The sequence below is a fragment of the Lepus europaeus genome, chromosome 7 (assembly GCF_033115175.1).
Source record: "Lepus europaeus isolate LE1 chromosome 7, mLepTim1.pri, whole genome shotgun sequence".
In the NCBI taxonomy this organism is placed as follows: Eukaryota; Metazoa; Chordata; class Mammalia; order Lagomorpha; family Leporidae; genus Lepus; species Lepus europaeus.
Window position 1 is genome coordinate 6,992,379 of NC_084833.1, and position 15,622 is coordinate 7,008,000.

Consider the following 15,622-nt stretch of genomic DNA (forward strand, 5'->3'; position numbering starts at 1 on the left):
GGGACAAGAACTGGCACTTTGGTAAAGAATGTGGGTGCCGCAAGTGGCAGCTTAACCACTGCACCACGACATCGGCCCCAAAATAAGCTTCTCGCTAATTCTGCTTTTCAGGAACACCTCGAGAGCCCTTGCGTGACAGCAGGGTGACGCTGTGCGCACCTGTTCATGCCCGGAGTCTGTGAGTGCGCACAGGCGTTCCCTGGGCCTCCCCAGCAGCTGCAGGCGTGCAGGCGTCTCTCCGCCCACAGCCGTCCTCCATGCCAGCATGGCCAGACCCCAACCTTAGTGCTCTCTGCGGGGCCTGGAGCCTCCCATGCCCCCGATCCTGCAGCCAGAGGAAGCCAGGACCCGGCAACCTGCTCCTTCTCCCAGCCCAGGTTGGAGTCTCTGGGCCTGGCAAAGGTTCCCCTCAATGCTGTCTTCTCGCCCCCGACACTGTCCAGGCTCCAGACAACATGGGGAGACCCCTGAGGGCAGTGGATAAGAAAGGTCATTCTCAGGGTCGGCGCTGTAGCGTAATAGATTAAGCATCTGCCTGTGGGGCTGGCATCCCATACGGGCGCCGGTTCAAATCTCAGTTGCTCCACTTCCAATTCAGCTCCTTGCTGATGACCTGAGAAAGCAGTAAAGCAAGTGATTGGGCCCCTGCACCTGTGTGGGAGAAATGGAAGAAGCTCCTGGCTCCTGGCTTCAGATCGGCCCAGCTCCGGCTGTTGCAGCCAGTTGGGGAGTGAACCAGTGGATGGAAGACTTCTCTCTCTGTCTGTAACTATGCCTCTCAAGTAAATAAATAAATCTTTAAAATAAAAAAAAAAGAAAGAAAAAGAAAGAAAGGTCATTCTCCCATTACACTGATGTAGACACTGAGGACCAGAGAGGAAGTCACAAGCGTCATTAATGACAGGATGGGGATCTGACCTCTGTCCTCACTCCCAGCTCCTGCTCTGCAGACATGCAGACTGCATGGTGGGGAACAGGGGTTCCTTTTATTTAAAAAAGAGGGGTCAGTGCCAAAAGCCGCCGTCTGCAGTGCCAGCATCCCATATGGGCACTGGTGCATGTCCCCGATGGCTGCTCCACTTCTGATCGGGCTTCCTGCTAATGCACCTGGGAAAGCAGGAGAGGACGGCCCAAGTGCTAGGGCCCCTGCACCCCCGTGGGAGACTTGGAGGGAGCTCCGGCCTCCTGGCTTCAGTCTGGCCCAGCCCTGGCTGTTGCAGCCAGTGGGGAGTGAACCAACGGATGGAAGACTGGAAGAACTCTCTCTCTCTCTCTCTCTCCCTCTCTGTAACTCTGCCTTTCATACAAATAAATAAATGAAGAAGAAGAAAAAGAAGAGGAAGAGGAAGAGGAGGAAGAGGAGGAAGAGGAAGAGGAAGAGGAAGAGGAAGAGGAAGAGGAAGAAGAAGAAGAAGAAGAAGAAGAAGAAGAAGAAGAAGAAGAAGAAGAAGAAGAAGAAGAAGAAGAAGAAGAAGAAGAGGTTCTTGAGCACTTACACGTGCCAGGTGCTGGAGCCAATGCGTCTCACCAATGTCTCGTCGGCCAGCACAACCTCACTTTTAAGATGAGGCCCGGGGGGTCAGGAACACGGAACCTCGAGCCTCGACAGGGGCAGGCCCCTCTGGAGCTCCCGGATGGACTGCAGGGGGTTCTCGAAACCCCCCAGGAGCAGCGGGTCTAAGCACTCAGAGACCCAGAGCAGCTGTGGTTCGGGTTTGCCCGGGGGTTCTGGTGCATGCTGGGATGGGTACGCGTGTGCACACGTGTGCTGCTTCGAGCCGCTGTTTACTGACTTGTGCAGCACGGGGGGGGGGGGGGGCAGCCCAAGGGGCACACACGCGATTCCACTTAACAACCGTTCAGTTCTAAACGTTATATTAACAATTAGTCTTTGTCCTGTTCTTGTTTATTTGAGAGGCAGAGAGACAGGGCGACAGAGAGCCAGAGATCTTCCATCCACTGGTTCAAGTCCCCAAATGCCCACGACAGCCGGAGCCACGCCAGCCTGAAGCCAGGAGCGCCATCTGGGTCTCCCGGGTGGGTGGCAGGGGCTCAAAGCCCTGGAGATCATCCGCTGCCTCCCAGGGTGGGCGCTAGCAGGAAGCTGGCAGTGACCGAAGTTCCGCGGCCCCACCAGCGTCTCCCCGGCCAAGGCCCATTGCCCGCTCCGCGATGGGAGAGGCTTCCCGGGGCAGGGGCTGTGCTGTCTTCCCCAGAGCCCCAGCCTTGGGAAGAGCGGCCCAATGGGAGGCGCTCAGGTCTCTGTGAATGCGCTGGCGTCAGTACTGCGGGGGTAGGTTCCTGTGGCCCTCGTGCCCACTGCCACAGGGCAACACAGCAGGAAGGTCCTCACCCACCATGGGCGCCTTGACCCTGGGAGCTGCACGAAGCAGACCCGTGTCCTCGCGCGCGGCCAGCCCCGGGCACGCCACGGCGTCAGCACCAGAGACGCTGACGACAGGTGTGGGGCTTGTTGTTTGGTTTTGAAATGTGGACACTTCGATCACCAGGGACACCAGGAAGCCACGCCCAGAGCCCTGCAGGTGCAGCCCAGGCCTCCCTGGTCCCCAGGCGGAAGCCTGTCCTGTCCTGCCTGCAGAATTTGCTGGGCTGGTGCTGTTTGCTTGTGGCTGTCCTGGGCCAGGAGGCCGGAGGGGAGCAGCTCCCAGGGCCAGGCCCAGGCGCTCCCCTCAGTGCAAACCGAGCCGTGGGCTCAGCAGCCAAACCCACTCCCCCACACTGGGCTGCCCTGAGGGACCACTCAGGCCCTGGAAGCCCCCCACCCTTGCCTAGTGGTCCAGCCAGTGGCAACAGACCCTGGAGGGGCCACTTCGTCTCCGAGGCCTCCCTGGGCCTCAGTCGGCTCAGGTGAGAGCCCCAGAATGGAGGACAGGGAGTGGGGAGTGACAGAGAGGGGGCTCCCCTGCTGGTGGGAGGCGGGGGCGGCACAGGTGGCAGGACGAGGGAGGGGCGCAGAGGCTGGGCTCACAGGCGCCCTGTGTGCAGCTCCACCCGTTTCCTCACTTTTGCAACCACATGCTGTCCAGGCCTGCGCTGCAATGAGAGTTTAGCAAGGGGAGGAGGAGAGGTGGCCGGGTGTGCGAGAACCACAGGGTCAAAGTTCAGTGGGCAGGACCCAGGCGCTGAGGCCGCCCCTCCACAGCCACCTGCGTAACCACAGCCTCCGCACTTGCACTGACCACCCGAGGCCTGGGGGGAGGGGGTGGCACGTAGGAATGTGACCGTCCTGTGCAAGTCCTGCACTGGCCCCAGGGCCCTCCAGCCTTCCCTCCCCCTCCCTCGCCAGCCACCCCGCCCCGCTGCGCTCCCCCCTCCCCTCCCTGCACCATTCCCACAGCCTCTAAGAGGCCTGCACCTGACCTCTCTGCCCCAGCCGGCTATGGCAGCGCGGGGGCGGGGGGCTGAGCTCTCCAGCACCAGCAGGCAGGGGCTACTCCGTGGGGCCTGGCACCCACAGGGTCCACAGCAAGCAGAGGCCAGCACAGCCCAGGCCAACCGACCTGCTCCAGCGGGGCTCTCCGAGCAGAGTGGCTCCTCACAGCTGCAGCAGCTCCTGCCCTCAACACCTAAACCCCAGGGGCCGCTCCACTGCAGCCTGCACCCTGCCTGTGGCTTCCCAGGGCCTGCACACAGCTACCGCCCCCAGCCGCGAAACCCTGCTGGTGTCCCTGGCTCCTGGCTTCACACCCACCCAGACTCCTCCCCCCAGGGGCCCTGTTGGACCAGCGCTGTCTCCACTGATGGAAGAGCCCCCCACCCTGCTACTGGGGCTGGGGCGGGGTGGGGGGCAGGGGTGACCAAGGCCAAGGGTCCTGCCCTGGGGTGCCCAGCCTGGGATTCAGCCAGCAGCAGCCAGAGATCATGTAAAAGGTCATGGTGTGCGCCAAGTCCGCGGCCACCCGGGCGTGTGCCTGCAGGCTTCCCTGGCCGTGCCTCCCCGCACCCCGCACCACTGGCTGCACCCCAGCTTCCAGACGCTGTCAGGAACCCCCAGACTCTCCCCTTCAGCCCCCGCCCGCCGCCCACGGCTCCGACAGTGCCAAGGCCCACGGTGGAGCTGCGTTCCCAAACCAAGGAGGCGGACGTGAACCGGAAGTGTTTATTGTAGAAATCCGGCCGAGGTTCCAGTGGGAGACCCCAGCTGAGGCTGGGCGAGACCAGATCTGCCCGGCGTCCGGCACGCGGGTAGGAAAGGGGAGAGGGAGGCCTGGGCTGGGCCTTCAGAGCTGCGAGAAGATGTTGGGGGCCAGGCTGCAGGTGAGGCCGGTGCCGTCGGGTTCCACGTTCAGCGCCTTCACCACGCCGTCCTCTACCAACATGGAGAACCTGTGGTGGGGGCCACCGCGTGAGCAGGGGCTGTGCTGGGGCCCACCCCCAGGAGCCCACCCGGGCCCTCCCCCCCTTCACCTCTTGAGCCGTCGGTTCCCAAAGAGCGACACCAAGGAATCGTCGAGTAACAGGTCTGTCTCCTGAGAGAAGAGACAGCGTCAGGATCCCCGGGGGAGGCCTGCGTCCCACGAGAACCTGCCCCGCGGGACACACTCACCTTCCCAAAGGCCCCGGTGGGGTCAGCCAGAAGCCGGACCTGAGACGGCAGAAGGCACAGGTGAGGAGAAAACCCACTCCCGGGCCCCGCCCCCGCAGGCCCCACTCCGAACCTTGCCTTGGGCCTGGTGGGCGCGTCCCCACTGGCCCATGACGAAGACGTCGTTGACGCTCAGACACGCCAGCACCTGCACCCCTTTGGCCCTCAGCGCCTCAGCCTGCTCCACAAACCCCGGCAGGTGAGTCTGCGAGGAGACAGGTGCGCAAAGGGGTCAGCTCCACCGGCCTCCCCTTTTGCCTGGGCCACTAGGAAGCTCAGAGCCCGACTTGTCCTGTGGTCAGGGCTGTGAACTGTGTCTCACTTAGCCAAGGCCCCAGGTCCCTCCCAGACCAGTCACCGAGCCAGCAGGCTCAGGACTACCCAGGACCCGCCGAAGCAGGGGGGGGCGGGGGGGGGTCTCACCTTGGAGCAGCCGGGGGTGAACGCCCCGGGGACTCCAAACAGCACACCCTTCTTGCCCTTAAACAGCTCGGCCAGGTTCACCTTGTTCCCCGGCTCCCCTTCAAACACCTCCACGGAGGGCAGGGCGTCCCCCACCTAGAGAGGAGGCTCCGGGTAAGTGGGGGAGAAGCCGGGGCGGGGCGGCCACCCAGAGCCGGGGGGGAGAGAGACGTTCCCAAGGAGCCGGAGGGCCGGGTGACTCAGGACACAGTCCTTGCCCGGCAAGAAAGTCCAGTCCCATCAGTTACCAACGGTTCCTGCCTGGCCCCCACCCTCCAGGTCTCAAGGTAGCCCTGCTCCTTCCAAGGGCCCACGGGTGACAACGGAGAAAGGGAGAGGCTCCCCAGTGTGGCCGTGGGTCGCAGGAAAGGGTGGGCTAAGAGAAGAGCGCTGCATTTGGGGGTGGAGGGGAGGCCCCAGCAGGCAGGGCAGGAGTGTGGATAAGAAAGGAAGTGTGCCTGGGAGTGCGTGCGGGTGTCCAGGGCCCAGAGGAGGTGGACAGAGGGGAGCAAGAGTCCCCCGCGTCTCAGGGGCCCAAAGGAGGGGCCCTCAGGGCAGGGGCTGGGGCTGGGTCCTGAAGACGCGTGGAGAATGCAGGCAGAAGAGTGGGCATCGCCCTGGAGGGGGCCCGGGGCACCACCGGGCTCTTGGCCAAGGCGGGGTGCGGGGGGCCCAGCACCATCGCAAAGGCGTGGGGGACACGAGGAGGGGAGGCCCTGGGGCAATGGAGATGGCTGGGTGGGGGGGAGGCCATGGGGTCAGCTCCCCCAGAACGGCGCGGCGCCGCAGGCTCGGGGCGGTCCCAGGCAACTGGACACCAGGCCCCTGGAACCAGCGAGAGCAGCGGGCAGCCAGGGGTCCGGAGAGGGGACAAGGCGCAGGTGGCAGGGACTCTAGGGCGGCGGGGAGGAGGGGAGGGGTCTCCGAGGGAACCCAAGGGAAGGAAAGGCGGCGACACCCCAGACGAGCGTGCCGGGGGCGCCCTTGGGGAGACGTGGGGCCAGGGGCGGTCACCTTGATCGGAGCCATGACTACTGTGGCGCCGCTGAAACTGCGGGTTCCACAGCGCGCACGCCCCGCTCCAAGTCGCCGTCTTGCAGCCGCCGCCGCCGCCGCCGCACACTCGCGGACGACCGCACCCGAGAGCACCGAGCCCGCTCGATGTCCCAGGACGCACAGCCCGGCCAGTCCCATGCCCTCTCACGGCCGCAGCAGCCCCGCCCCTCGGTGGGGGCGGGGGAGTGGGCGGGGCCGTGGCCATGTGACCGCGATGGGCGGGGCAGCTGCTGCGCCCCGCCCCCGGCGAGCCGCCTCCACCGCGCAGGCGTGGGCTTCCGGGACGCCAGGCTTATTTGCATTGGGGGCGGGGCTTCGCTCATCGGCACTTGAGGAGGCGTGGTTTACGGGCGGGGAGACGCCGTGTGAGGAACGCGTGGAGCAGCCACACGCGTGCAGCAGCCGCGCCAGCACCCACTCGCATCCCTTGTTCGAGGAGCTTGCGGCGCCAGCGCGTGACCCGTCCGGGTCTCCCACACACCGCCCGTTCCGGCGAACGCGGGAAGCGCCCGCACCTTCGCCACTTCCGGCCCGCCGGGGCCGCCCCGGAAGTGGCGCGAGCGGAGCGGCAGGTCTTCCGGTTCCGGCCTGGCGAGCGCGCCGGCGGCGACATGAAGCTGCTCACCCACAACCTGCTGAGCTCCCACGTGCGGGGGGTGGGGCCCCGCGGCTTCCCCCTGCGCCTGCAGGTACGGGCAGGGCGGCCTCCGGCCCCTGCGCGCGGCTCCCGCCCCTGCCCGACTGACCCTCTCTGCCCCGCAGGCCACCGAGGTGCGCATCAACCCTGTGGAGTTCAACCCCACCTTCGTGGCGCGGATGATCCCCAAAGTGGAGTGGGCGGCGCTCCTGGAGGCGGCCAACACCGTGAGCCCCGGCCGCGCCGCGCGGACCCCGGGGGTGGGCGGCCGAGGCGGGGTCGGCGAGCCGGGGGCTGACGCCGGCCTCTCGCCCGCAGCTGCACCTGGCGGAGGTGCCCACGGAGCCGGTCGAGGGCTACGAGTGCGACGAGGCGTTCCTGCGCAAGATGCACCACGTGCTGCTGGAGGTGACAGCCCGCGCGCGCCCCCGCCCCGCCCCGCGCCGCCCCCGCTGAGCCGCGCCTCCCGCCCGCAGGTGGAGGTGTTGGAGGGCACGCTGCAGTGCCCGGAGTCCGGACGGCTGTTCCCCATCAGCCGCGGGATCCCCAACATGCTGCTGAGCGACGAGGAGAGCGAGAGCTGACCGCCGCCGCCCTCCGGGCAGATCCGGCCCCTCCCCCAGTGACACACGGCACGCGCGGTGGCTTGCGCTCCGTCGTATATATATATTTTTTTCTCATTAAAGGTTCAAAACCAAAAGCGGTTTTTCTTTGCAGCAAATATACATTAAAATAGAGTCTCTGTACAGCCGCGGGCTCTGGGCCCCGGCCTGCCCCAGGCCCCTGCGCCTCCCTGGCCAAACCCAAAAATAAATATAGTGTTATTGCTCTGCAGGGCACAGAGGCGGTGCTGTCCCTGCCCCCTGAGGAGGCGCAGGAGCTGGGGGGGGGGGCCTGGCCACCCCAGGGGTCCAGGGGCTGGAGCCTGCTGGGAGTTATTGCTTCAAGGGGGGCACGAATGCCCAATGCAGATGAGGAGAGGAGCGAGGGGGCAGGGCCTTTGCTCTCCCGGGCCCCTCTGCTCAGGAGAGGGGTGGACTAAGCAGCAGCAGAAGCGTCACCCACTGGGAGCCTGTGGCCTCCATCCCCTTCCCTCCCTGAGATCAGCATCTGCCCCCGAGCCCCGGCGGCCCCCTATGGCTTCCGCAAGGCCCCCTCGGCCTGGGGGCTCGTTATGGCTTGCAAGGGGCAGCTCTGTGCCCAAAGCCTGGGCGCACACGTTCCCAGCTTCCGACACCCCCTAGGAGGGGGAGGGGAGGGTGTGGGGTCTGCTCCCAGGGGCTGATGGCACTGCCCCGGCCCTGCCAGCAGGCTGTGGCACTGCCCAGACCCCAGCTCTGCCCCCTCGGGGCTGACCCCATGCCGGGCAGGTCCCGCCAGCACCCCAACCCGTCCCATCCCTAGCCTTAGTCCATCATGGCCTCGAGCATCTCCAAGAACAACTTATGCATGGGCACCTTGCCCTCCAGCTTCACCCCGTAGAAGTGGGCCAGCACTTTGCCCGCGGTCTGGCGGAGGAGTGGGAGCGTGAGCAGCAGCCTGCCGGCCCGCCGCCGCTCGGCGCCCCCTCCCGGGCCAGCCCGGCCGGCTTCGTACTCCAGCAGGGCCTCGTGCAGGGCTTCTCGGAGCTGCTCCACGGCCTCGGCGTCCTCAATGTGGACAGAGTCTGCAAGGAGAGGGGACAGCTGACGCTCGGGCCGTGGCCGCAGACGCCCGGGCGCGTCGAGGAGGGGCCAGACTCGCACTGGCTGATGGGAGCATCACTCACGGCTGCCCCTGAGCCGGGGCACCCCAGCCGCCTCCTGTCTCCCCCACTGAACTTGACACACGGCTCAGAATCCTGTGTCACGTCAAGGCCTGCCCTTGGTGTGTTCTGTGACTGAGCGAGTCACCATTGCTCCGTAAGCCTCGGATCCCCGTGCTGCAAACTGGGACTGTGCCGCCACCCACATAGGACCGGAGGAAGGGGCCGGCGCTGTGGCACAGCAGGTAAAGCCGCCACCTGCAGCGCCGGCATCCCGTGTGGGTGCCTGTTCGAGTCCCGGCTGCTCCACTTCCCATCCAGCTCCCTGCTGTGGCCTGGGAAAGCAGAAGATGGCCAGGGTCCTTGGGCCCCTACGCCCATGTTGGGGGCCCAGAGAAAGCTCCTGGCTTCGGATTGGCTCAGCTCTGGCTGTTGCAGCCATTTGGAGAGTGAACCAGTGGATGGAAGACCTGTCTCTCTCTGTCTCTCTGTCTCTCCCAGCATTTCAAAAATATAAATAAATCCTTAGAAAGAACCGGAGGAAGCCTAGCACTGAAGGTGCCCGGCTCGCTGGCGGTCCCAGCCCCTGCCTCCTGCTTCCCGCCAGCAGAGCTGGGAGGCAGCGCGGGCAGCTCAGTGCGCTCACGGCCCCACCGTCCACGTGCGAGAAGGCTCGCATGCCCAGCTGGTGCCCGGGGCCCCAGTCAAAGGTGCGAACCAGCGGGTGGGAGCTGCTTCTCTCCCCCTGCCTGTGGGAAGAATAAACCGCAGGGCCTCGTGGACCGGGCAGGGCTGCCCTGGACGCTCACCTGAGTTGGCGAGAGCCAGGGCCTTCAGCAGGACGTACTCCTCTCGCTCCAGCCGCAGCGCCTGCAGTCGCCTGACCAGCTGCAGCAGGGCTGCCCCCAGCTCCCCCAGGCCAGCTGCCCGTGCCCCCTCCTCGTCCAGGACCAGGTCCTCTGCGAAAGCGAGCTCGTCCTGCAATGGCAGTGAGCGCTGGGCCACACCCAGCACCAGGACCTCCATCCACACGCTCTGCAGCACGGACATCTGATCAGACAGCGACAACGACGAGAAGCCTGGAGGGCAGAGGGCGGCAGGCCGGGCTGAGCGAGCGCACCAAGGCCGGGCGAGGCCTGGCCCGCTGCGGGCAGCCCCGGGCTACCGAGGCCCTTTACCTGGGATGCTCTTGGCCCAGCTGATGGTGACCACGATCTCCCGGTCAAAGAGGTCGCAGAGGGTCGCCACGGCCGGGAGGTGTCCGTCGGGGCCCGCCGGGTCAGGCATGGCATACAACTTCTCGGGCTCCACCACCAGCAGGTGAGACACGAGCGCGTTCACTGGGGCTGCGGCAGCGGTGCAAAGACTAGAATGAGGCGCCCTCCCAGCCCGCAGGCCTCACGGGCATCTGCCCAGGGTCTGCCCGTGGCCTTCCGCAAACGCCAGCGGCCAGCCAGGCAGAAAGCGCCACAGGGGGACAGTCTCGGAGTGGTAGAAAGCCTTTTTCCGGGGGCCGGCGCCATGGCACAGAGGGTTAAGCCACTGCCTGAGAAGCCAGCATCCCTCACAGACACCAGTTCGAATCCCAGCTGCTCCACTTCTGATCCAGCTCCCTGCTAATGTGCCTGGGAAAGCAGTGGAGGATGGCCCAAGTGCTCGAGCCCTTGCACCCACATGGGAGACCTGGATGAAGCTCCTGGCTCCTGGCTCTGGCCTGGCCCAGCCCTGGCTGTTGTGGCCATTTGGAGAGTGAACCAGCGGATACAATGTGTCTCTATCTCTGCTCTCTCTGTAAGTCTGCCTTCCAAATAAATAAATAAATCTTTAAACCTTTCTCAGTTTTCAGCCATTCCACTCGGTGCCTGGTGCAGAGAGGCGCACTTGCACAAACACTTCTTGGGGAAGTGGGGAAGTAAATAACTGAGGTCTGGTCCCAGCGCCCAAGAGAATCGCCACGCTGCAGGGAGATGCTTCCCGAGTCTGCCCCAGCCCGGCCCGGAGCGCTGCGGACCCAGGGTGTTCTCACCTGTCTTCCGGGGGCCTCCAGCTACAGCCAGGGGGCCGGCGGGGAAGGGGCCGGGGAAGGGCAGTGGGTCCACCTCTGGTCGCCGCTTGTACTTCTGTCGCCCGCCCCGGACGCGGTCCAGGCGCACTCCTTGGATGGCACAGCAGGGCGAGCGGTGAGCGGGGGCTGGGGCGGCTCGCGTGCCCCTCCCCTCCCCCTCCCCGCCCCCACCCCTCCCCTCCCCTCCCCCTCCCCTCCCCCCCGCCCCCACCCCTCCCCTCCCCGCCCCCACCCCTCCCCTCCCCCGCCCCGCCCCCGCCCCGCCCCCGCCCCCGCCCGCCCGGGGCCCCGCCCCCTCCCCGCCCCTCCCCGCCCCCACCCCTCCCTCCCTCCCCTCCCCCCCCGCCCGGGGCCCCGCCCCCCTCCCCGCCCCTCCCCGCCCCCACCCCTCCCCGCCCCTCCCTCCCCCCCCCTCCCCCCCCGCCCCCCCCCCGCCCGGGGCCCCGTGGCACTCACCCTCCTTGAGCATGCCCACCCGCAGGCACTTGGTGAAGCGGCAGGCCTGGCAGGCCTTGCGTCTCCGCTTGGTGATCTCGCACTCGTTGGAGGCCGGACAGCTGTACTCGATGCTTCCTGCCGGGAAGAGGCAGTGGGCTCCAGTGGCCGCCTCCCCAGGCCCACGCCGGCCCGGTTGACAAGTGGGACAGCCCTGACTCGCCCCGGGGCCGGCAGAGGTCTGGGGTGCGTGAGCAGGGGCCAGGGGAGAGGCGGGGGCAAGCCACACCTCGCAGCCTGCGGCCCTGCGGCTTCTCACGGTCACCTCTGCGTGGCTAAGTGCAATGGTCCACTCAGGCCTCAGCTCGCTTGGCCAGAAAGAAGCCCCCGACGCCTCGGATCTCCCCCTCCTGGAGACACTGCCGCCCTCTCTCTGCGCCTCTGGGACGCCCAGGTCGCCCCCTCTCCTGCCACCTCCCTGGCCACCTCGGGCATCTCCCTGCACCTCCCACCGAAGAACCCCAGTGCCGCCCCATATGCAGACTCCATTGGCCCCAGACTCCCCACTCGCATCCAGCCGCCTCCTAATGGGTCCTCCGGGGCACTCGGCGCCGCGCCCTCAGCCTGTCCGGCCGCTCGGGCAAAAGCCTGTGCCGTCTGATTCCCCCACGCCCCACAGCGGGCCCACGGGCCAGCCTGGGTGGACTGTAGGGTCCAATGCCATCTACTCCCACCCTTGACCCCAGCCCTGGTCACAGCGCCTCCCCCCCGCTGTCTCCACTGAACAGCACAGGCACGGGGAGGCTGTTCCGGGGCGGGAAACCTCGTGTCTGCCGAGGCCCACGTGGGCTTCTAGAGCGTCCTTCGTGGGCACACGGAATTCTCAGCTTCAGAACGAGCCTGTGATAGACTTGAATTCTGAGTGCCGCCTGCACAGGCTCCCTCGGCTCAAACCCTCCAAGTCCAGCCAGGTGCTCCCTTGGGCTACAGGGCCTGCGCGACCTCAACGCCTTCGCCTGTGTCCTCGGGACAGCTGCGTCCTGTCTGGAGCCCCCACACCTCTGCACCCCTGAGGCCCTGCCGCGGCGATGTCCCTCTGCACACAGCTCCTGGCCTCTGAGCCCCGCTCTGGCCGCCAGCGCAATCTAATATGCTCCATCGGAACTCCTTGCCGGGCCCCGGCTCCCCAGCACTGGCCACAGCCTGGGACGCAGTGGGTGCTGGCGGCACGCCCAGCCTCACGGGTTACCGCAGGACGCGACGGCACGAGCAGCCACCACGCCGTCGGCCCATTTCTCCCCACGATGGGCTTTCTCTTAGCCCTGCTCGGGCTGCTGCCCTCGGGTCAAGACACCTCCTCGGGGAAGCCCTCCAGATCACAGAACCAGCCCAGTCCTTTGGCACACACCTTGCGCCTCCCCTTCCAGCACATACCACAGACCTCCCAGGACAATTCCGTGCAAGTCATTGTTCTTGTCTCCCTGCCTCGGTCCCTACTGTGTCCCCAGGACCTAGGACACTCGCCCGAGCAGCAAAAGGCTGGGTTGGTGAACTACCACGGCTTCTAGGGGCTGCCTGGGCCAGCCCAGGTGTGACTGCTAACCACTGTGCAACCTTGCCCTATCCCTGCACCCAGTAAAACCAGACGATTCCACTCTGCAAAGGCAGCTAGAGCATCTGGCAGGGTCACAGCCCCAAGAGCGGGCACACGACAGACACCTGTCGGCAGGCAACACAGAACCAAGGGAGACACCGGGCCTGGGCCTGCGGGCTCGCCGCTCCTCTGAGCCACCAGGCAGCATGGAGTTGGAGACCAGTGCTTTTCCACCAAGGCAAAACAAAACTTGCTGCCATGGCATAGCCAGCCGTCCAAAGTCCAGTCAGTGGCAGGAGGCAGGGGTGGCCGCCAGGCACCGACACTGACCCAAGTTCAAATCCTGGTTCCGGGGCGGTGCTGTGGCGCAGCAGCGAGGCTGGGGTTTGGGAAACGTGCGGCCCGGAGCGGAGTTCCTGGGGACAGGCCCTGCCTCTGCTTCTGACCCAGCTTCCTCCTCACGCCCAACTACGGGCTCAAGTGCTTGGGTCCCTGCCACCCACATGGGAGACTGGGTTACAGTTCCAGGCCTGGCCCAGCCCTGGCTACTGGGGACACTTGGGGACAGGGGTGTGAACCAGCGGATGAAAGATCTCTTTCTTTCTACTTTCAGATAAATAAATCTTAGGGAAAAAAAATCCTGGTTCTGCTCTTTTCTACCTGTGAGACATGAAAAAGACACAAAAGCCCATCTGCACCTCAGGCGCGACACCGGCTGACACCAGGAGGCGGGGGGGGGGGGTGCGGTGGGGTGCGGTGACGTCATGAGAACGTGCAGCAGCCCGCAGCCCAAGCGGGCTTTGTTGTGTTTTACGTTATCTCCAGAGTCACCATAGTTATATAAAAACAAAAACAACAACCCACTGACGTCCGCGCCTCGCTCACCCCCTGAACTCGGACGTGAGGATAAAAATCAACGACTTCCTAGCACACGGATGCCTAGCGGTCTTTCCAAGAGCCTGCCCGGGCTCGGGACAGCTTTGGGGAAATGCAAAGCAGGGGGGCCATGACCCTCTCTGGGCAGAGTCCGCGGCCACCAGGAGCAAGAACAAAGTTTGGGGACATGCAGGGGCCACCTTGGGATCTGGGGAACCCCCGGGAAAGATGAGGGGCTTACAGCACCCAGAACCCAGGAGCCCCCGCGTCTTGTCTCCCGCCCCACCCCAATCCACCTGCAATTCACTTCTAGGGGGGCTACCCTAGAAGCTGCAGGCAGGGGCCCCATGACACCCACAGGGAGCAGGGCAAAGGGCAAAGGGGGGGCTCACCCTGGATGGTCCTCTTGAAGAAGGCTTTGCAGGCCTCGCAGGACGCCACGCCATAGTGGTAGCCGGAGGCCACATCCCCGCACACCAGGCACAGGCGCTTGGGGAGGGAGCTGAGCACCAGCTTGCCCCCACTCTGCTCGCCAGGCCCGGCCCCCTCCCCATCCTCCTCCTCCTTGTGGCCTGGGAGGCAGCGGGCAGGGGCTGGCCCAGGGGCCAGGGTCACGGGGGGCTCGGGCTCAGTCTCCGAGGAACCCTTTGGACTGTCGGGGCTGGCTGGCTCTGCCTTGATGTAGAGAGGCTCAATGCCCACCACCTGGCTGGACATGGCGCTGGTCACCTGCAGGGAGACACTTGTCAGGCCGCGGAAGGCACTGGAACCTGGGTGGGGGGTGGGTGTTGGGGATGGGCTGCCCAACCCTGAGCCCGAGGCCAGGCTCCCAGGCCCCATGGCGGGAGAGACGGGGGACAGAGTCCAAGGCAGGGCTGCCCATGAAGAGAGGGTGCCCCCAGGTGTTGCCATGGGAAGAGACTCCAGTGCCCCCAGGGCCAATAACTGACAGCAGGACTCACTCCTGGGAGGCTGGGAGGAGCTTGGACGCCCCCTGCTCCCCCCAGGCCGGGAGCAGGACAGCCTCAGCCCCCAGGGGAACCACCAGGCACCCTGATGTCCAGGGGACCTCGTGCTCGGCCGTCATCTGGGCCCCTCCATTCAAAGGAGCCCTCCCAGGGGCACCGGCCCACGGGCAGGTGTCCTGCTCACACTCGGGGCCACACCCTCCCACCCACCTGGGTCCCCAGGTGGCCCCAACGTGCCCACACCAGGGACTTTGACACTCACACCTGGCCCTCCCCAAACCCCAGCCCTCGCTCGGGCTCTCCCTCTCTCCCTGCAGGCACGCTGCCCGCGGAACAAACTCCCACTGCAGGTTAGAGCCCCTGCCGGCGCCCACCCGCTCTCCCCAGGCCCGCAGGGTCGCACAGAGCCTCGCACCTGACACCCGGGCCCTCCTGCGCCAGCACGCCCAGTCCCAGATCCCCGGCCGGGCACGCGCGGCCGCCTCGCGGGGCGCCAGCCCCCCACCCCGCGCACACCTCTGCGAAGTTGCCTCAAGTTGCTCGCCTCCCCTCCCCCTCCGCCCGCGGGGGACCTCTATCAGGTTATCAGGAAGTAAACGGGGAGAACCGAAGAGGAAGAAGTCCGCCCCGGCCGGTGCGGCGACCTTTGACCCAGAGCGGAGGGTGGCCCGAGCCCCTTCGAGCGCCCCCACGTGGTCCTCCGAGCCCCTTCCCAGACCGAGAACCCTCCCCATCTGCCTCCCCGGCCCGCTCCGGTGCCGGATTGGACCTGCCCCGGGGCTGGACCGGGGCCCAGGCCCGGCCCGAGCCAGCACCCGCAGCCCAAGCAACGAGCCAGACCCCGGCCCAGGCCGGCCCCCCAGGACCCGGACGCGGATCCCGCCCGGACCCTGACCCCGTCTGGCTCCGGACCAGTCCCGGCCGTGACCCGGGCCGGCCAGGAGCCCGCCCCCCGGCCGCCTCCCCGCCCCGCTCGCACATGGCCCCCGCGCCCCGCCCGCCCACCCCCGCAGCAGCGCTCCCCTCCGCCCCCGGACCTGGGGCTCCGGCAGGGCGGGCGGGCAGGCATGGGGGCCGAGCGGCCGGAGCGGCGGGGTGAGCCGGGGGCTGCGGCGGCCCCTCCTCCGTCGCCTCCGCGGGCCGCGCCGCCCCGCCGCGCCGCGTCCCCTCACTCGGCGG

At 66.5% G+C, this 15,622-nt stretch overlaps 3 protein-coding genes across 6 annotated transcripts; 1 reads left to right on the forward strand and 2 right to left on the reverse strand.

Annotated features, from left to right (window-relative positions):
• Positions 1-4,106: 4,106 nt before the first annotated feature.
• On the reverse strand, positions 4,107-6,290 carry PRDX5 (peroxiredoxin 5). Its single transcript, XM_062197796.1, has 6 exons — positions 6,083-6,290; positions 5,030-5,164; positions 4,680-4,811; positions 4,568-4,606; positions 4,429-4,490; positions 4,107-4,347 (listed from the first exon to the last, which is right to left on the reverse strand). The coding sequence occupies exons 1-6, from the start codon at positions 6,260-6,262 to the stop codon at positions 4,242-4,244; spliced, it is 654 nt and encodes a 217-aa protein (XP_062053780.1). The 5' UTR covers positions 6,263-6,290; the 3' UTR covers positions 4,107-4,241.
• A 398-nt stretch (positions 6,291-6,688) lies between these two features.
• TRMT112 (tRNA methyltransferase activator subunit 11-2) lies at positions 6,689-7,461 on the forward strand. Its single transcript, XM_062195909.1, has 4 exons — positions 6,689-6,813; positions 6,887-6,988; positions 7,080-7,169; positions 7,238-7,461. Exons 1-4 carry the CDS (start codon positions 6,736-6,738, stop codon positions 7,343-7,345), a joined length of 378 nt encoding a protein of 125 aa, XP_062051893.1. The 5' UTR covers positions 6,689-6,735; the 3' UTR covers positions 7,346-7,461.
• ESRRA (estrogen related receptor alpha) lies at positions 7,404-15,584 on the reverse strand. Of its 4 annotated transcripts, none has more exons than XM_062195906.1 (7): positions 15,481-15,584; positions 13,868-14,204; positions 11,027-11,143; positions 10,532-10,660; positions 9,684-9,851; positions 9,315-9,584; positions 7,404-8,427 (listed from the first exon to the last, which is right to left on the reverse strand). In XM_062195906.1, exons 2-7 carry the CDS (start codon positions 14,190-14,192, stop codon positions 8,168-8,170), a joined length of 1,269 nt encoding a protein of 422 aa, XP_062051890.1. In that variant the 5' UTR covers positions 14,193-14,204; positions 15,481-15,584; the 3' UTR covers positions 7,404-8,167. The 4 variants fall into 4 exon arrangements, with proteins under 4 accessions (XP_062051890.1, XP_062051891.1, XP_062051892.1 ...); XM_062195907.1 differs by lacking the exon at positions 15,481-15,584 and adding an exon at positions 14,960-15,326; XM_062195908.1 differs by lacking the exon at positions 15,481-15,584 and adding an exon at positions 14,859-14,942.
• Positions 15,585-15,622: the final 38 nt, after the last annotated feature.